The 20,272-nt window shown below is 46.9% G+C and overlaps 1 protein-coding gene across 1 annotated transcript; it reads left to right on the top strand.

The window, feature by feature from the left end:
* The first annotated feature begins 2,039 nt into the window (after positions 1–2,039).
* Positions 2,040–19,012, top strand: ube2r2 (ubiquitin-conjugating enzyme E2R 2). The gene is made up of 5 exons (XM_036529121.1): positions 2,040–3,824; positions 15,046–15,132; positions 15,879–15,976; positions 16,408–16,542; positions 17,248–19,012. The coding sequence occupies exons 1-5, from the start codon at positions 3,648–3,650 to the stop codon at positions 17,501–17,503; spliced, it is 753 nt and encodes a 250-aa protein (XP_036385014.1). The 5' UTR covers positions 2,040–3,647; the 3' UTR covers positions 17,504–19,012.
* Positions 19,013–20,272: the final 1,260 nt, after the last annotated feature.

Here is a 20,272-nt window from a genome sequence, read left to right as displayed (position 1 = left end):
ATTCTAATACAATATCAACACACACCTAGGTCCTCCCTGGGTTAATGTTAGTGTATCAGTTAACAGGTAATGCAACAAACAGTTAAAAACACTCCCCTGGTGGCCTCTTTAGACAGATCCACTGATAAACTCCCCTGTCTTTGTACAACCGAGGCATTGAGGCTGCAGCTTCTGCTGCCGTTTCAGCCCAGACTTATCTAATAAATATCTTGCTTAAATGGTGAATGGAAGAGCAGCTAGTTAAGAGGCAGCAGTGAAATACACCCTGGTGAGATTGACCGCCAGGCTTTTTCTACAACAAAGGCCTATACTGTCACCAGGCTTTGCCCTGTGATAGTGTAGACCTTTCTTGTTAAAAAAAATTCATAACATTCATCACTTTGAAAAGAAAGGTGCAAGGGATGGACCTGTTCAGGTTCCTGAGTGAAACAGATCTTGTCCTATTAATATCTCCCTTTCAGAGGAGATAGTTCTGTTAGAAGGTACTTGGTCTCATACTGTGAAAAGAATGACAATTTGACAGGTCAGCACTGGGTTTTGTGTATTAAATGCAAAAACTGGAATCAGTTATTTGAGAGTGTAGTTCACCTAGAGGAGCGAAACAGATGGCTAATTTTTTTGCGGAATGGAATAAAGTGGCAAACTGGTCATTGTGTCAGAGGGATATCATGTTACCATCATAGAGTTAGCCTGACAATTAACATTCCTGGATTAGTCCGAACCACAGACTCTCTCTGACCCTCACATTTATTCCTCCATTTCACGGAGTCAAAGGCCAGAGGAAGCCCCCCAAAGATAATTTTGCTTGTTGCGTGTGTCCAGGTGTGGGAAAAAGTAAATATATTCTGAATGATCCAGACAGATGAGATGTGTCAAAGTAAAAAAGATTGTGTGCATGTACACAACACATCTCAAGCATTCTGTGCAGCCAATAGAACAGTATCGTGGCGGTGATTCAGTTCAATAGACTTAAATGGGAGCCTGCTGATGCTGCGCCAGATGAGGGGCAGGGTGATTTCAGGTGGACATCCTCATTATTGCACGCCCGCCGAGCGCTCCGGCCAAGCGAAATTAAAATGTGAGCCGCGGAAAGGAAAAAGAAGCGTTATGCGATAGCAGAAGACAGGGTCATCAATCAACATGAGAATGTGAGAGCGAATCTTATCAAACAGAGACTCAGCTTTGTCTTAGGTTGAATGAGCTCTCTCTAAATTACGCTCTTAAGACAGGACTGAGTGGTGGTAATGTTCAGATTGATGGTGTATTAAGTGAAATATCTAGTGTTATGACATGATCTTTGTGGATCATATGATTTTGTCACACTTATACGATATTGCCAGGTTATTTAAGTCTTTTCCTGTTACGCTCTGATAAGTTAAGATCTGATATCAGTACACTACACCATGAACTGATGTTTTGAAGTAGGTATGACTTACCATTGAATGTTGGTCATTGATGCTGACTCTACATTGATGATGACTTCATTTCACTATGTAAAACGGGTTAAACAATCAACATATTGCTAATGATAATATTATAGATTTATCAGCCTTAGTTTTCCTTAGTGTCCTCGGTTTTTATATTTATTCGGGTCAATGGGCCGATTCAGCAAGATATGGCTAAGGTTAATTGTATATAAACTTCACAGTTGTTAAAAAAAAAACCTCACGAAAACAAAAACGCCACAAAATACACAAAAAGGACTGAAAATCTTTAGATTTCCATAATCTTAAACAATAAAAAAAACATAAAACATAACGTTAAAAAAACATTAGGTGTCGACTGCTCAGAAGTTTGACGTTAATTCAATGCGTACAGGTGCATCAATTCAGCGAGATGTTGGGGACGCGCACGTTGGACGTGACCCTTTTACGTTACGTCATGTGGAAACGTGTAGACGCAAAAACGTGTAGGCGAAGATAAAGCAGGGCATGCGCAGTGTTTACCGGAAGCACCAATAGCGAGAGAGAAAAGAGGAAAAAAGAAGTAGCTAGCTATGTGTATGTGTTTTTTGCCCACAGTGTACGAATTTCAGTGTGTGTCTGCACTGCGAAAATAAATCAAATCACTGACCTCTCCGCTCACGGGGTGGTGGAGGGGGGCGGGCGTGGAACGAAAAAATTAGCCACGAAGATACCTCTCGGAACGGTGGCTCGTAAGTGTGATGAGGCAGGAGCAGCCCCACGGACCAGATAAACAAATATAAACAACCACTGAGGATCAGCTGAGGAGACGGCCGAACGGGGGCGAAGGGGTAGCCAGCGAGAGAGACAGTAACGCTAACGAGCAGAGATAGCCAGCTTGCATGCGAGGTTATGTGTGTTCTGCGTGTGTTTTGGACACAAAGAGAAATATTGGCGGAATAGAGGAACATTTGCGATCGTAGCCAGCTAGCTAAGTAGATATAATTAAATTGAACGGGAGGACAATTTGCTAAAAAGACACCACCCGCCATCCCCCACCCTCCTGTCCTCGGCTCTCTTCCTCGGATATTAGCTGGCTAGCCTGCTAACGTTAGCTACATCAACACCGAGGCAGCGATCGAGAGGACTGAGTAGCTTAGCTAACGGGACACGCGTTTCGTTTCGATGCGGTTTGAAAATAGCTGGACCCTAGCTAGTTAACGAGAAAACAGCGAGAGTGACAGTAGTTAACGTTAGCCAGATAACTGGCCAGCTATCGCAAAGTGCTTTGTTTACGGTGCTGGAGAGCTCGACTTATTGAACAAGCTTGCCAACTTAATGCCAGGGCTTCCACACCTTTAGCCAGCTAGCTAGCTGTTGCTATTTTTACCAGGTAGCTATCTAACGTTGTTATTCATTTATGGTTTCGTACGTCTAGCACACAGTACAGTTTAGTTGAACAGAGGTATTGGAAAGAACAGGTAGCTAACGTTTGCTTGCTAGCTGACTCGTAGTTTTATGTTAAGTGTCAGTCTGTTGACGTAAGTGTCGATAGCGTGCCCTGTAAGAAGGTAGTGGGATTGTTTTTGTAATTGCGATATTAACGCTGTGAAAATAAGTATTGTTTATATTTTGAAGGTTTGCAATTAGTTGACTTGTGATTTAGTTTTATTTTTAGCTCTTAAAGTAACGTGCTTATTGACATTCTGGCATTAGTCAGAAATCCCAGTGACCATTTGATTTTCGCCTTTTATACAATGACACAGTCTTAGGTAGCTAGCTCTCTGTATATCCCCGGGTTTGTTTTCTGAACACATCTTGAAATTAACATTAGCATGCTGTAGGTTTAAAGAATAGCTGTCCTCAATTTACGTCAGTGTCTTCTCGAATGTTTTGAGGTCTCTGACGTGAGTGTCGGCCTTGTCGTTTGCAGCAGTCCAGTGCTCCCTGTCACCTGCACCATAGTAGCAAACAGCACTCCAGGTGGAAAACCGCAAGCTGTCACCTAATAGGCAAGCCCAGAGCTCTGCTTTATTTCTGATAGCTGTCAATTCAGTGCCTGCTGAGAAACAATCGGACTCGTTGCCGTCACGACACCACCACTACACGGCGGTGTCACCCGAGCACCCCGTCACCACTGACAGTAGGAGTTAGTTTGGATATCAGCCCCCTCCCCCCAGCCTCTCCGCGCTTTCCTCACATCCCCCTTTCCTTGCGTCGGTTTCGGAGGCAAGCGGAACCGCCATGGCGCAGCAACAGATGCCCAGCTCACAGAAGGCCCTCATGCTGGAGCTGAAGTCCCTGCAGGAGGAGCCGGTGGAGGGCTTCCGCATCACGCTGGTGGAGGAGTCGGACCTGTACAACTGGGAGGTGGCCATCTTCGGACCGCCCAACACGCTCTACGAGGGGGGCTACTTCAAGGTGAGCCCCACGAGGTTTAGATGTAGAGTTGAATTGGGGCAGTGGGAATTCAACTCTACGCAAGCATCCCTAATTGGGTTGAGATGAGGGAGGAGTGCAAGGGGTGAGGAGGGGTGGTAGGCCAGGGGCGGAGAGTTAGAGTTAAAAGTGCCACATCATCAGTGCTGGTCATCCTCCACCTCCCCACACTTAATGCGGGGCGGTGACAATGAGATGGACTGTCAACGAGAGAAGGGGAGAGTGGCGTGACAGTTGACAGGTGCTGAAAGGTAGGTGGGGAGAGGATCAGAATGACGGTGAGGGACACACGGTGGTGACAGGTGGCCAGAAACCTGGCACTAGAAGTGGTGGCGGAGCCCGACTGGGTATCGAGTCATGGCCTTGTCAGGACCAAGTCGCATGCATGGTATGCCACCATGACACAACTTAGAAGTGCTTAATGTGGCTGTGACGTGTGCTAGCCCCTTTGTGCAGTACTTTTCTCTTAAAAAAGTAATGGTATGTATGTATGAACCTGTTTATTTGGTTCTTGCATTAATTGGGGTGGTTAACCAAATATACTGGAAAGCAAATAAGGTTAAGTGGCTTTAAACTAAATTGGCAGCCCTCATCGACAGAGACAGAAATGCAAGATAGAATTCATTCTTCCCATTGTGCAGAGTGAGTGTAACTTTGAATAACATGCTTAAGAAAATGGAACTCTTTCGCTACTTGCGCAACATTGGTCGTGCATTTCGGCCCGGATTAAAAGCAACATGCTTTAAACACAGAAAAGAAAGTAACGCTTCCTCAAACGTATTATCTGAGTTAAGATATTGGCGAGCAGCGTGCGATATGCACTAGAAATTCTCAATAGTTTATTATCTAAATATTGCTTGACATGTAGGCTGATTTCTGATTAGAGCCTTATCTAAAGGTTTACTTTTACTTTAATGGGTTGCACGAGTAGCCTGTCTGGAAAATTAATGTCAGGGAAAATGCTTAGCTGGCGGTGCCAAACAAACACCTGGTCAGTGTTCCTTACAGAGCTGAATTACAGATGCTTAGAATTTACAACCATGAGCTTTGCTGTGTTTTTAGTTTCTCCTTTAAGTTAGGCAGTATGTGCACACCCACTTTTAATATCGATGAATCTGTGACTAAAAGGCAAAACAAGAATGGAGTTAAGTACTTTAGTTTTAATAAGGGCACCAATCTGGTGTAGTGATGAGGAGGAGGGCTTATAACCCAAAGAGTGCTTGTGTGATTCCCAAGTGGGGCAGCGGCTATTGTATCCTTTGGTGATGTTCTTAACTCGAGTTGCCTCAGCAAATATTTAGCTTCGCAAATGGATAACATGTAACAGTTGTAGGCTGTGTCAGTCACTCCGGATGAAAGCTAACGTGGTGTAATGCGTCGGCATTCACACGTCTGCAGCTGCACTCGAGAGTGAGGCAGTGGGATCGCTCCGCACTTTTCCCCTGAGTTGGAAAAACTCAAGCCATGGCTCCTTACCTCTCTTTGGCACTGGGATCGCACGATGATGGAGTGATTAGCAGAGTTGCAAAGAAGCAAGTAGCAGTCTTCGAAAAATGCCCTGTCCCCCTCCCCCCCGCTGCAGACTCATTAGGATTCTTGGGTGATCAACCCCGTCAGGGCGGAACCTGGATCGATACTCCACCACATCTGTCAGGATGCAGTGATATACAGGGCTGAGAGGCTACTTCCCGTTGGTGCCTATTCCTTAACATCTCTCGCTCGCGTTAATGGGAGCAGGCACCGAGGAGAGGGTGTCTTCCGCTGCAGGTTTTGGCGATCTGGAAAACAGCAAGCTTTGTCGGCAGTTTATCTCTGTCTGCAATTAATCACACAGCACCTGTGTTTTCTGAGACCCTGGCTGATTTTTAGCAAGCTCGGACCATTCATCTTGATGTGAAAGCTTTAGTCACGCTTCTCTGTATGACATTGGGTAACATTGTATGATTAGTGTTACTTCTTCATAAAGCATTCCTAACACCTTCATGACAGTGGCACTTCCAGTCTGTAAAGTGGTTGAAAGTGAATGTTGTCTTTTAAGATTGCAGACAGAGTGATTTATGGCTACATTTTTACTTAACATGCTATTAAATCACTCTGTGTCATGAAGCGTCATATAGAAGTTGTCAAATGCTTTATAAAGCAATGTTGCCTTGCCTACTGAGGTGCTATGTATGCTTCAAGGCCTTAAGAAGCTGTACGTCTTATAAACTGTGGCCTCAAGTTGATAGTATAGAGACATCTGTGCTGTAAATGACCCTAGATAATCAAAAGTAGAGGGGACAGTGATCAGGCCAAATGGGGAGGTGTCAAAGGTGGTGTACTCCTTGTGTTCCCTTGGCAGAAGTGGCAGCTTTTTGAAAGCATAGAAATAGGTGGTGCCTGCTGTGTCTTTGTCCAAGAATGTGTGACCCAGCCGTTTTTGCACAAAAAGATGTAAATGATCTTGGGTCCATTCTAGAGGACTCTGTCCTCTGTTCATACCCTTTTGAGTTGCTTTTGTATGTTAAGCAATCAGCAGAACACTAGAGAGCATCACTGGTGTTTCAGCGGCACAAGTCTACATTGTATTTGACACAAGAAAGCAGATTTGTAAGCCATATGGTGTTAGTTAAAATTATTATTATTATTATTATTGGCATTTAGCAGACACTTTTATCCAGAGCGACTTACATAGGTTACAGTTTTTTTTTAACAATGTTATTCATTTATACAGCTGGATATTTACTGGGGCAATTTGGTTTAAGTGTCTAGCCCAAGGGTACAGCAGCAGTGCCCCAGTGGGCAATCGAACCGGCAACCTTTTGGTTACAAGTCCTGCTCCTTAACCGCTGCCGCCCCCAAGGTACGATTCCTCGTATTAAACAATGAGGTTAGAAAGGTGACAGGTGTGGCCAGGGGTCCTGATTGTCTATGTGTTTTGGAGTGGAACTATGAGGCCAGGGTGAGGGTCAGGTGGAAGTGATGAAATCATAAGGGTGGGAAGGAGCAAACATGGACGGTGGAAGGGGAACCTGCAGAGAGAACCGAGTTTCTGTCTGTGTGTGTCAGAGGAGGTTGAGCAAGAGCAAAAAAAAGCGTGAATGATCTTAGTCTGTAGCTGCACGAGAGGGAGGGAAAGATTTTGTGCACACGTGCCTGTGCGCACGCCCTTGTCCTTGTTTCTTCCAGCAGAGACGTTTGTGAATTATACAGAATCCGATGTTGGAGCATCAAAAGCCATTTCTCTCTCACCACTTCCCCCTCTCTCTCTCTTTTTCTCTTTCTCTCTCACTCTCTGGACCCCTTTCTTCCCTGGCAGTGTGATCCAAACACACCAGACTCCTATTTATAGCTCTGCCAGGATATAAATGGCATCTCCAAGGACGTCTCCCTGTACGAGAGCAGAAATGAGAAGGACAGGGAACGTGATTAGTCTCTTCCTTTCTTCTCTGATTGAGTTATTTAGCAAGGCCAGGTCTCATTAGGGTTAGCTGTCGTCAGGTCGCTGCTTTAGTCCAAAGTTGTGTCTGGTGCGAAATGTCTCAAGTCCGGAACATTACTAACATGCCGTGCTGCGAGCTGTTTTATAACTGTTTTTATTGGCAGCATTAGCAAGAGTTTGATTAATTTGCTCGGTGTTTATTTTACGACATGCTTTCAGTATCAGTTATTAAAATCAAACTGAGGTGACTGAAACAAATCTTGTATCTGCGGTTCAGTAACGTGTCATTGGCTCCGAATGACACGCCTCAGTTGTGATGGGCGTCGCCCCAGGGAAGTGTGCCACATGGAGTACGAGAGCAGTAGGAGGTTCCACAGAGCCGGCCGTACCTTAACCTATCCTCCATACCTTCTTTCGTCTCCAATGTAGATCAGCACAGGAAGAACTTCTAGGTAAATCCGGCCTGCCAGTCAGAAGAGCCTCACAAGCATTTTGCCAGGGTAGAAGACCTGCAGGGCCTACTACTGTGCCCCCTTACTTGTTTTCTGCCACGTTTTGCTTTTGTCTTTTTTTTATTAAGTCTCCATGTGTTCAATTAAAGATATAATGTGTGTTTTATTGCGAAAGGTGTCTGTGTGGGAGGTAGGGAGCTGTAGTAGAGCTACGCCGTTACTCTCTGTCAGGATGAGCACTGGATACAGGCAGCTCTGAGGCCGGGGCGGTAGGATGGAAAGGTGAGAAGATTTGAGGTTGTGATTGAATATTAATAACATGTCCTCTGAATTATTAATGCCCCTGACTACTGTTCCCCTGACACTCCCTGCTGTGTTTAGAGGAAGGGGGCGTGGGGGGTAAAGGGGTAGTTCTGCTAATTTGGGTCCTCCTGCCTCTGCTGTCGTTTGGGTGAAAGGCCAGGTCGGAAAGCCGAAACCCGCTCGTTGAAAACTGGAAATGTTGCGAGGGAAATTGATACCTTTTGTCTCCCTAATCACCCCCACTGTCTGCTGTGCGCTCATTATGGGATGTATATATGAAGGCTGGGTTGGAGAGCACCCCTTCTTCTCTGTGAAGCTGGAAGAGGCAAGAGTTTATGAAATTCACAAGCTATTCTGCCCCAGTAAAATTGCTGAGCAGCGTCGCTTGTATTGTCCTTTGACTCCAGTGAGAGATGAGGCAAAATTGCTTGCAAACCGCTGGCGGGTGTCAGTCATCTGCAACGCACCAGGGATACGCTGTCAAATCACTGGCTGTGATGCTTAGCGCGCAGTGAATTGTTTATATTTGTGAAATGAATCTCCATAGTTTAATTTGAAAGACATGTCATGCGCTTTGTGATGAAAGAATAACAAATGCAATGTAGATGCATAGGTGAGCTTGCTGTTCACTGGCTTTGTCTATAGCTCTGGTTGGCCAGGTTGTCATGTGTCAGTCCTCACAATGCAAAACCGCCTGCATTTTCCCGTTCACCCGCGTCATTGTTTACCTCCCTTGAGAAAGGCTTTGCTGAGATTTTGTGGAATGTGGAGGCCTGCCTCTATAATTAAAAGAAAATAAGACTGCAAATTAAATATTGATCTGTTAAATATGTTGCATTCTAATTTCTGAGTCTAATTTCTGTCCGCTTGTCTTTCGTTATTTGTGTAAGCAGAAGTGTTGGCGCCCCAGCGCAAAATCAAAATGCCGGCATTTAGCCCGAATTTAGCTAACATTTACATCAAATCGATGCCAGCAAATTGATAGAAAAGGTTATAATTTAGCAGGTAGCTTTTGAAAGCTGACTGGGGTTTTAAAAAATGTCAGATGTCAGTGAAATTTATTGTAAGTGTAGTTTCTACGCAGACTGCTGGCCAGTTTGGTGACCCATTTGCTATGATGGAGTGAGTGTTTCTTAGAGTATTCCTTCTCAATGAGAGTCCTTTTATACATATATATTTGGAATGCAGTTTAAAGTGATTTTCAGCTCATCATTGCTAAATAATCCATAAATCCTGTGCACTGGGGACTTAGTAAAGTGAATATTGATCTGTAAAGAATATTACAGACAATGCCCTTTCACTGGAACTTCGGTAGGAACTTCAGAGTATATCAATGCTGTTTTTAGTACATACACATGTGGAATACCATTTGAAGTGAGTTTTTGACATTTTCAGGCTTAGGTAGGGGAATTTGCAAATTACCGATGGCGCTTTGGAAATGAAAGTGTGTTGTGGGTATATTGAGGCAGAAATGAAAAACTGAAGTAACAGATCAGATCATGTTGCATTTTCTTTTGGGCTTTTTATTCACTTTGTGTTGTTTTTGTGCCTCTCTAAAGGACTTTATTTTAAAAAGAAAGAAAAAAAAGCATGCAAAGCGGTGTGCTGTGGTCTGGAATGTGTGTGACTGTTCAGACTGAATGGCTTCCACTAACCTGCGCTGTGTTGCAGTGCACCAGCGTGGGCCTCACAGAGTTAAAGCGAGTACGGAGTCTGAGGCCGGTCCAAACCCTGCCAGTTCCTCATTAGCACTCGCCCACCCCCGCTGTTCCCTCTGGGCAGAGCTGAATTGCCCAAGTCCAGAGGTTAGGGGGCCTTAGGGGGAGCCAAGCCAACAGGGCTCCGCTTCTCCCACCCGGCTCACCTCTCCCCCAGAAGCACACACTTTCCGTTGTTCCCGCCAGACAATCGATCAGGGCGCAGAGAAGACACACGGGGAGACGTTCCCCTAAAACAGACGTATTGCGGAACCGAAAGCTGTGCCGTTTGCCCCTGCCTCCACCTAGTGTGAGCCATGCGTGCTTGTGTGTGTTTGAAGGGGGATGGGGGGTGGCAGTTATTTCCCTAAGGCGATGATGTCACTTGCACGGGCTCATTGCAAACACATGTTCGCACAGACCCCCCCCCCCCCCGTGCTCCATCGGCCCTCCACACTTCAAGCCCCGGCTTTAAACAATTCAAACATGGTTTCGATCCGCTCGCTGTTATGAGCAAGTTGGCCCCCGCAGCATAACTGTGGGAATTCGGAAAGAAAGGCACCATTGATTTGAACTGTAAGAGGAGTTGTTTATGAATCGCAGTCGAAGAAGAGGAGTGGAGCTTGGTCCTGAAGTCTTCAGCTGGCCTCGGGAAGAATTAAGCTGTGCTGACATTGAATAATTAGGAGACACGAAGGGAAGCATTTCTGCCAAGGACAAATATCTGTATTGGAAATAATAACACATGAGATTTTCTGCTTCTTAGTACCGCCGCTCTTGGTTCGTGGCCATCTCGGTGTCAGCCGCAAGCTGAAAATCAGTTTAATGACGCCAAGGACAGTGAAAACAGAAATTCATTAAGACCTAGATTAACGGAGGGACGAGGGCTCCCTTTTGTACAGTGCTCTGCTGGTTGCAGTTTAATTCTGGACCTGCAACTCAGAGCTACACAGTCACGTAATAGACTTCAGACAAGAGGAAGTCTGATGCTAGTGTACTGACTGGCTGTATATTGAACAAGTGACACTTTTTTTGTGCGCAAACAACAAGAGGGGTCTACGGGTTAGACACTGACGATCAGGGGAACTGTGGCTCAATTTACCTTTTTAATTCATTGTTTCCAGAAAACCTTTTTTTTCCATTTTAAACATTGTTATATTGAGACCGTAGCGTGTTCACAGGCATTTTTCTGTAGAAAAAAAATATTGAAGATATACTTGGAATTTAGATTAGACAGGAGTGCTGCCGATTCAGATGTTTTTGAGTCACAGCGCGCCACACCGAGATGCTAGAACAGGCGTCGCTGGTCTTCTAGGTTGCGGAGAGGGGGATTAATACAGAGCAGAAAAGTGCATGTGAAGTTGATATACGCTGTAGCTACCTAGGGAGATCAGAGAGGGGCGGCGAGGGCCGGGGGGGACGGCAGAGGGAGAGAGAGGCAGAGCGAGCCGAGATCTGCGTTCAGAGGATTTCACCCCGTCAGAACCCCGAGCGAAGTCGGAATTCCTGCGCCGCGCTTTGAGTTCTAATGAGAGCCGTGGCAGAACCGGCTGCTCCCGTTCCACGCTCTGTGTTCTCCCCGCCGTCAGCGCAGACTAATGAGACAGGCTCTGACAGACCCTGGTAAAAAAAAAACCTCTTCGGTATTCAGTGTTTAAAGTGCCAGTTTGGCCCTTAAGGAGGCTGGGTAGAGGGGGAGGAGTAAGTTGGTATGCTGGTGAGGTGGGGTGGGGGCTGGTGGCGTCCCCTCTGTTCCTCTGTGCCTTTCCTTTCCGCGTCCTCAATCCTTACCCCGTCACACACACGCACACACACACACACACACACACACACACACACACACACACAGAGTTCTTTCCTTCCTCTCAACCTCTACCTTTCCCTTGATCCTCTTCCCTCTCTTTGCGGGTCCCGTTTGCTCTGTGCGTCTCCCACGCCTCTTCCTCTCCCCGCCTGTCACGCCCCCCTCCATCTTTAGTTGCTGTTAGTCCATTAAACGGGAGCACTCCTGTCTGTGACAATCAGACTCTTGCTGCAAAGTGACTGGGAGGCTGTTTGCTGCTCTGTCTCCCCCTCTCCTCCTCCCTTCCTCTCCCTCTCCTCCTCCCTCCCTCCCTCACATTCAACTCCCTGTTTTCCCCTAGAGGAACTTTCAGTCACTCTGATTTGAGCTCTTGTTCCTGTGTGTGTGAGCGTATGTGTGTGTGTGTTTTGAAACTAAAAGGTGTGTTTTTGTGCTCCAGCAAGTAGACTCCGCCTAGTGTGGTTCGAACATGCTTTTTGTGGATGTGGATGTGTATGTGTATGCGTACGTGTGTGTGTGTGCATGTGTGTACATGTGTGTGGGTGCATGGTGCAGCTGTGCTCGGACACAGATATCGCTGTCAAAGAGAGTTGTGTGATGTGTCCATCACACAGATGGGTTTCTTTCACTTTTAAATGAATTACATTTTTGCTAATTCTGTTTCTTTACAAACCTTTTGGCACAGTTTGCTTCTGGGTGGGTTTAAATATTATTTATGTCCCAGCTTTTGCAAAGCATTTCTAGGCAGAGATGTTATCCTCGACTCCGCTTGCTACATAAAGAACGCGTGTTATTATTGACTGGATGATTAATGGGTAGATGTATTTTTGCTGCTAGCAGCTAGTCATTTTAACACCTTTGAATGGAGTGACTGAGAGGGCTTTACTATGAATGAGAGTGTGTGCAAATGACTGAGAGAGGGAAAGGGTTTAATGTGTGTGTTGCTTAATGCACATGTTTTTAGTTGTTAAATAAGGCAGCGTGTATGAAAGTATGTAGCAGAAAAAGTGTACTCAAATGAGCGTATTGGAATGAGAGTACACTTAAGTGTAATGAGAGTGCATATTTGACAATATGGGGCAGATGTGTGTTAGAATGGTAAGAAGCAGGGCTCATAACCGAATGGTCTCTGGTTTGATTCCCTGCTGCACACTGCTGCTGTACCCTTGAGCGAAGTACTCAATCCACAATCACCTCAGTAAATATCCAGCTGTACAAATGGATAACATTGTCACCTCTGGATAAGAGCATCTGCCAAATGCCAGTAATGTAATGTAATGTGGTGAAATGTGTGAGATTATATGCAGTGTAATGAGCATCTAACAGTGAGATCACGTGGCATGTGTTGAGAGAGAATGTGTGTACTATATGCGGTGAGGTGAACTTGTATGTGTGAGAGTCAATGGTGAAATGAGTGCGTATGTGAGAGTGTGTGCAGGGTAATGAGGACTGTATGTGTATGTGAGAGTGGATTTGTGAGTATACCGTGTTTGAGTCAAAGTGAGAGTTAATGTGGGAAGTTTATGCCTAAATGTGTGTGAGTGTGTGCATTTCAGTGAAGAGGTGAACTAAATGTAGTACAGTGACTGTGCACGTGCCTGACAAATGGTGAAAGTGTGGCTTGTTGAATCAGCGAGTGAGAGTTTGTTGAATGGTTGAGAGAAGTGAGAGGCAAGAGGCAATAAACCAGTTGATGAAATCAGACATCGTACACGGTCAGGTTCTCATGCTTTTCCATGTAAGCTTATAACTAATTTTTTTCTTGTTTACAGTTTGCATTTACTTTAGCGAGGTGAGGCATACTCGCATAACGTGCGTTGAATCACCTGGACCGAGATGCCCTCTGCGTGGAATCGGATATTGGCTCCTGAACTTAATGCGGTCTTGTTGCCTTTGCTCACTTTCTTTGTTACTCTTTGTAAGTGTTCAGTGTGACCTCAAAGAGGAATGGCCTAAGTGTCCCAGAAAGTGGTGCTTCAAGTTTGAAGAAGCAGAAAAGTGGATGTCTTTAGTGTAGAGAGTGGAAGTGTGGGATAGACTCCTTGTGGTCAGACTTTGGGACTTTCATGAGGATGGCATTATCTTCATTGCCAGTTCAGTAAGGATGTAAGAACAGTGTAATTGGAGGCATTATGTTTGTATTGGAGGTATTGGAGGTGGTATGTGTGTGAATACGAGTTGAGTTTGTGATTGAGTAAGTGTGTAATGGTGCACGCAGCCGAGTGAGCACGCATGACCTGTGGCTGAATGAGAGAGAAAGTGAGAGAGTGAGAGAGGGACCGTGTGAGAGCAAGAGTCTCAACCCGTCCCTCCTTCATGCTATCTGATTGCAGTGTCCTAAAGCCAGATTCCGCCCCCTACAGAGACTTTGCTAAATTTAGTGCCGGGAAAGAGTAGCTTTCCACCTGCTCCCTCTCCTCTCCCCTCACCCTCTCTCCCTCTCTCTCCCTCCCTCTCTCTCTCTCTCTCTCTCTCTTTCACTGCCTCTTCTCCGTTTCTCTCTCCCTTTACCCCCCACCCCCTCGGCTGAGTCTGGAATGCAGGCTTGCAGCGTGGCACCGGCAGGCAGCTCAGGGTCCACAGTGAGTCAGCATAACTGGCTGGGGAGGGGGAGGTGTGGATGCAGGGGCCCGGGCGCAAACACACTCGCTCTGACCCTGGCAGACAGGTATACACAAACACAGTAAACACGCGCTCACACACCCACGGGCGCAGCGTCGGTGGAAGCCCTGCAGGATATGTGGCACAGACTGCCGAAATGTTGCCAGCACCCCTACCCACCCCCCCCCCCAATGCTGTGTGCCCGTAGTTCCCAGAACAGGCTTGCCTAGGGGCTGCCGGCCAACTCTCCCTCCTGGGAAATAGACTGGATAATCACCTGTGTAAACTAGAGGTCCAGGGAGAGAGAGACGGAGACAGACAGATGGAAGGGGGGGGTAGTTGTGTTTGAAATGAGATTTCTTTACGGTCTCTTGCCTCCCGGTTTGTTGTTGAATGTGGACTTTTGAGCTTGTGAATGGAAAGGCAACGATACAGAAATAAGAAAGGAATACAACACGTCTTCTCATTTTTTCCACCTGCACCCTGTACACCCCCCCTCCCCCCCCCCACCGGAACCCGTAGCCTCTGCCTGCTCCTCTGTGATGCAGATGTTGCAGTTATAGCCTTACTGACTTTCACACCCTGCTGAGAGCTTTCCGCTTTACTCTCAGGCATCCCTGGAAGGAGTTGTTACTACAGTGCTGCGTAGCAATTGGCATTGGCAGCAATGTAGCATAGTGGTAAGGAACAGGGTCAAAACCGAAAGGTTACTGGTTCAAGTCCCCGCTGGGGCACTGCTGCTGTACCCTTGGGCAAGGTACTTAACCCATAATTGCCTCAGTAGATATCTAGCTGTGTAAATGAATAATATGTAAAAAAAAAAAAACTGTGACCTATGTATGTCATTCTGGATAAGAGCGTCTGCCTTTAATGTAGTACAATGTAATGAAATGTAACTGTCCCACTGTCTTTTGTCTGTCTGCAGGCCCACATCAAGTTTCCCATCGACTACCCCTACTCCCCACCCACTTTCAGATTCCTCACCAAGATGTGGCACCCCAACATTTATGAGGTAAGGCACCCACATGCTGGCAACGCCTTGCCTGTTAAAGTCTGTCCATGTCCGTTGAGATCTGATGACACTGTCGAAATGGGACAGCAGTGAACCACAATCAAAGGGTATCTTCACTCCTTGTGGGTTTGTAATTGTAGCCTGCCAGCAATATAATGTGATCTTCGAGATTATCTGTCAACAACAGAATATAGGAGGCCGTGTCAGTCAAAATACAGCGCCATTTGCAGCTGTATTACGACATCACTAACCGCACACTTGTGTGGAAAAAACCTTCAGGAATTGAATGTGGCCGGTGGGGCTTTAGTGAGTTTCTCGGTGTTCTGATGAAATCCTCCTGGTGTCTGACATGTTTTTCTGGCATGCCAGTGTAATGGTATCCATCCAAAACAATAGAGACAGGTTTTCCATTACAGCGCCGCGGTGGAATCAGGCCGGCACTTTCGAAAACTGTCCGCTGGCCTCATGAATGTTTTGTGCGTTTGTGGCGTGTGCGCCTCGGACTCGACTTTGTGGGCTTCTCGGTCGCTTTGAACGTTCGTCTCTGTCTCCGTGTGGCACGTGTGAGCCTAGAGCTACGAGAGGGCTGTGAAAGGCAGGTTTTTGCTTGCAGAAATGCCAATGTGGAGACATGCTCTGCAATTAAAATCCCAGCTCTTGACAGGTAAGAGGACGAATACTGCACCAGTAGAAACAAATCGAACGCAAGTCACCTCGTCTGTGTAAGCGGCTCCTTTGCATTGCAGAACGGAGATGTGTGCATTTCGATTCTGCACCCCCCTGTGGACGACCCGCAGAGCGGAGAACTGCCCTCGGAGAGGTGGAACCCCACCCAGAATGTCAGGTATCTCACCTGGGCCGGGGGGGGGGGGGGGGGGGGAGCACGTATAACCCTTCAGATACTCCAGAACAGTTTTCGGTGATCTACCTGCTTATCAGAATGGCCCAGTATGAAGTTTGTTTGTTCTGCTGTGTAATGTTGTGCAACACTGCTGTAAAACATAAAAATTTTTTACAGCAGCTTCATTGTGCTAAATTATCTGGAGGCGCATTAGAGGCGGTAAATGTTTCTGCTTTGGGTAGTGATGGATATTGGCAATAATAGGTTTATGTTATTCCACATATATTTAACAGAATTTCACGTAGAGCAAAAAAAAAAAAAAAACCCTTCAATCACGCCTTGTCGCTCTTCAGTGACTCAGCTACGGAAGTGCGCTGCGATGCGCTGACCTTTAAGCGTCTCTGTGCGCCCGTGCGCTTGTCTGTCGAATCCAGGACCATCCTGCTGAGCGTCATCTCCCTACTGAATGAGCCCAACACCTTCTCCCCGGCCAACGTGGACGCCTCCGTCATGTTCCGCAAGTGGAGGGACAGCAAAGGGAAGGACAAGGAGTACGCCGAGATCATCAGGTGGGAGGCAGAGGCTTGGGGGGTCTGTGGCGTTACAGCACAGCCACGCATCGCTGGGAAACGGTGGGGATGGGGTCGCAGGGAGGCCGGAATACACTCTCTTTCTCTAAATGTTTTCTCTCTCTCTCTCGCACACGAACACACAGACAAAAAGCAATCCAAACTGAACGCAAATAACCAAGCAAAAAAAAAAAAAAAATCGGAAATCCCAATGACTAAACCCAAAAAACAGAGCCAAACCCAAAATAAAAAGGAACAAGTGAACAGAAAAAAGTGGGAGGCTGCAGTCACAAGGTGCAACCTGGCTCCTCTTCTTTATTAATACAGAGTGTCAGATTTCCTGTGACACAGCCCAGCTCAGAATATCACTGTCACACACGCCACCTTGTGTCTACAGCCCCCTATCCCTGCGCGACCTCATTTCATTTCTGTTACACCAAAATGGCACAGACAAGGTGGAACAGATGATTAATGTAAACGCATCATTCTGGATTAGGTTTTCGGATAATTATTCTTTCTGTTGGAATCATTTAAATGTTTTGAGAAATGGCAAGTGATACCTATATTCATTAAAGTGTGTTTTATCTGGATTCATGAATATAGCTTGTAATATTACCAGCTTTTATTGAATGTGAACCCCTGTCTGGGGACCCCAGGGTGAGGAAGAGCAGCTCTGTAACCCTTTCCTTCCCATCTGCTTCTCAGGAAGCAGGTGCTGTCGACGAAGGCCGAGGCAGAGCGGGACGGGGTGAAGGTGCCCACCACGCTAGCCGAGTACTGCATCCAGACCAAAGTGCCTTCCCACGACAGCAGCTCCGACCTGCTGTACGATGACCTGTACGACGACGACATTGAGGAGGAGGAGGAGGACGACGACGACGCCGAGGCGGGCGGGATGGGCGGCGAGACCGGCGGCGACTGCTACGACGACGAGGAAGACTCGGGCAACGAGGAGTCCTGACCTTCCTCCGCTCCGCCGCTGCCGCTTCCCCCAACACGTACCCCCGCCCCCCACCCCCGAGATCAGTACCCCTCCTCGTTCTCGTTCGTGCACCCCCTTCCCTGAATGAACGCCACGCCCATCTCCGCGTTCCCCAGCACACACCATTCCCCATTTCCCGTCTCCTCCTGTCCTCCTCTCTGGGTCTTTCAGCCTGCGGTTCTCCGCCTCGACCTCACTTCCTTTTCCCGGAGTCCTCTAACTTCCAGCTCCCGGTGCCCCACCTTAGCTTCCTCTCCCAGCTTGCCAGCCTACCCCGTTCTAGGTGCGCGACGCCCCTCCACAAACCCACCAGCTGAGAGCCAGCCGACCCTGCTGCTGTCTGGACATGGGAGCAGACACTTTCCAGCACGCTGACAAAAAAAAAAAAAAAACACCCGAACTTTGTCCTCCGTCGCCAAGCACCCTCCCTTCAAACCCCCTATCTTCCCTCTCTCTCCCTGCCTGTACACCTCAGGGCTTTGCAATTGTGGGGGATTGAGTTAAAGCTGACTCTGAGTTTAAGTTAAACTCCTGTTCAGTGAGCGTTTTAATTTCGGTTGCGGTTAAGTGTTGGCTTTCAACTTTCGGCTCGCTCTCTCCTCCGCCTTCATATCCTCAGGAGCACCTACTACTGCTGGCGTGTGTGAAGAGATGACACAGGTGGGGTGCCAGCGCACCAACAACAAAGAGACACCTGTATCCGCACTCTTTCCCACACTGTCTGCCATTGTACCACCCCCATTCTAAAGAGAACTGGGAAATTTGTCAGCCTTTGTTCCCACAGGTAGATTGCTTGTTTTTTTCCCATTTGCATCATTTGCTTAGCATTCTCTTTCCTGGTACTGAGGCTGACAGATGATTGGCAGAAAAGTCGGGGGGGGGGGTGATCACAGGAGCAAACCCACAAGTCCTTCTCAGCTGCTGGTACAGGCGCACATACACCATCACCGCAGTGCGTTAACATCAGTACTCATCTTTTTGCCCATTGAGCACCTTCATGGTCCATAACCATCCCATAAATACCGCAAGCAGGATTTGGCTTTTAGTCCTTCTTTTCACCAGGTAGCTCTCTTTGACGCGTTAGCACCACCATCAGTGAACCAGGAAGTCGGGGACAAAGAACCTTATTGGACTTGAATCAAGTGTCATAAAAGAAGGGTGTGCATTTAGGTTATGAGCTTTTGAGTTTAGCTTTTCCCAATGTAAGTAACCATTTCCTAAGCTCACCTGTACCACTGCTTCACTGATGGCACCTTTAAGCTCTTAAGTGTGAAAGCGTGTTTAGTAGTCATTTGGCTGAGGGGGGAGTAAGGGCTATGCTTTTGTACTTAAAGGCTGTGTTTAGCATGGGAAAGGACGGGGTCAGCATCTGAACTTTCTTGGGCTGGTTTTTGTTCTTAAGTGCTTTGGTCAAATACTGATAATTTACATTACATTACATTCATTAAGCAGACTCTCTTACCCAGAGTGACTTCCAACACAAAAGAGCAGAAGTTTATCTGCTGACGTTGAATGAGCAACAGTGTCAGAACAGGCTAACAGCACTCCCAGACCAGTGAGGGTGAGCATAAAACTATTCAAGTCACATACATCATACATCACAGTCTCTAGATCACAGAATCCATATTACATTGCCATACTACACATAAAATAAACAGCAGGTAATACAACTAGCAGGTATTAGGGGGTGGGGGTTGACGTGGAACCGAAATGCAGTCTGAAGAGATGGGTCCTGAGTCTGCATCAGAAGATGGCCTGTGATTCCACTGTTCAGGATTGGCTGGAGGGGTTTGATGGCACAGGCAGGAAGACAGGAAAAGGAGTTACAGTAGTCCGGGCATGAGAGGACCAGGGCCTGAACTAGGAGCTGCATAGAATACAAAGTTGAGTTTAGGGGTGGATCCTACGGGTGTCGTACAGAAAGAATCTATACACCTGACTAACCACTGCAAGCTGGTTATCAAGAATTATGCCACAGCCTTTGACAGTAGTAGTGCTTTTGGTGAAAAAGCTTTGTAGAGCCTAGGCTGAGGGAGAGGAAAATGGGGAGCACCTGCAGAGGATGTAAAGTATGTCAGTCTCAGCCAGGTTAAACTTTAGGCGGTGGTCCACCATCCACTGTGAAATATCCTTCAGGCAAGCTGAGATGCACGCAGACTTGTGTGTCAGACGGTGGAACAGACCGGGAAGGTTGAGTGTCAGAACTTCACGCCATACTCATTTCCTTCACAACTCTGTCATCTGCCCATTTCTCCTTCACACCTACCCTGTCCGGGCCCTGACCTCCACAGAAAGGTGGGGCTAAGGGGTCACTTGGTTTGGACAGTAAAACGGGCTGTCCTGGCCCAGTCTCCCCAAAACTAAAACCCTTTCCATTAAGCAGACCTGTGGACCCCCAGGAGCCCCCACCTCCCTTAAAGCAGCTGGCAGTGTGGGGACCGTCATCCTGCATTTTTGACTGAAAACCGCTACCCCAGAAGGAACTGGATCATGACATATTCGAGCTGGGGATTTTGCTTGGCAGATTTCTGCAATCTTCACAAGTGTCTGAGTGGGAGACAAAATACAGGGACTGTTATGAGATAACAAACCTGTACCTATCACCTCCAAACACACACACACACACACATGCGCATACACTCACTAACATATACACTGTACTCAAACTACAGCTAATGAGTCACACCAGCCTGGCAATCCCTGCACTAGCTCTATTTTTGTGGTGGATGATGGGGATCTGGTTCGAAG

The sequence above is a fragment of the Megalops cyprinoides genome, chromosome 5 (genome assembly GCF_013368585.1).
Source record: "Megalops cyprinoides isolate fMegCyp1 chromosome 5, fMegCyp1.pri, whole genome shotgun sequence".
NCBI lineage: Eukaryota > Metazoa > Chordata > Actinopteri > Elopiformes > Megalopidae > Megalops > Megalops cyprinoides.
Note: the sequence above shows the minus strand (reverse complement) of the source record. Positions and strands in the feature narration are given on the sequence as shown.

Excerpts from the sequence above, each read along its gene's own strand:
- ube2r2 (XM_036529121.1), top strand. The coding sequence starts at position 3,648 with ATGGCGCAGCAACAGATGCCCAGCTCACAGAAGGCCCTCATGCTGGAG. Across the intron at positions 15,133-15,878 it reads GGCACCCCAACATTTATGAG|AACGGAGATGTGTGCATTTC; the intron begins GTAAGGCACCCA and ends TTTGCATTGCAG. Across the intron at positions 15,977-16,407 it reads AACCCCACCCAGAATGTCAG|GACCATCCTGCTGAGCGTCA; the intron begins GTATCTCACCTG and ends TGTCGAATCCAG.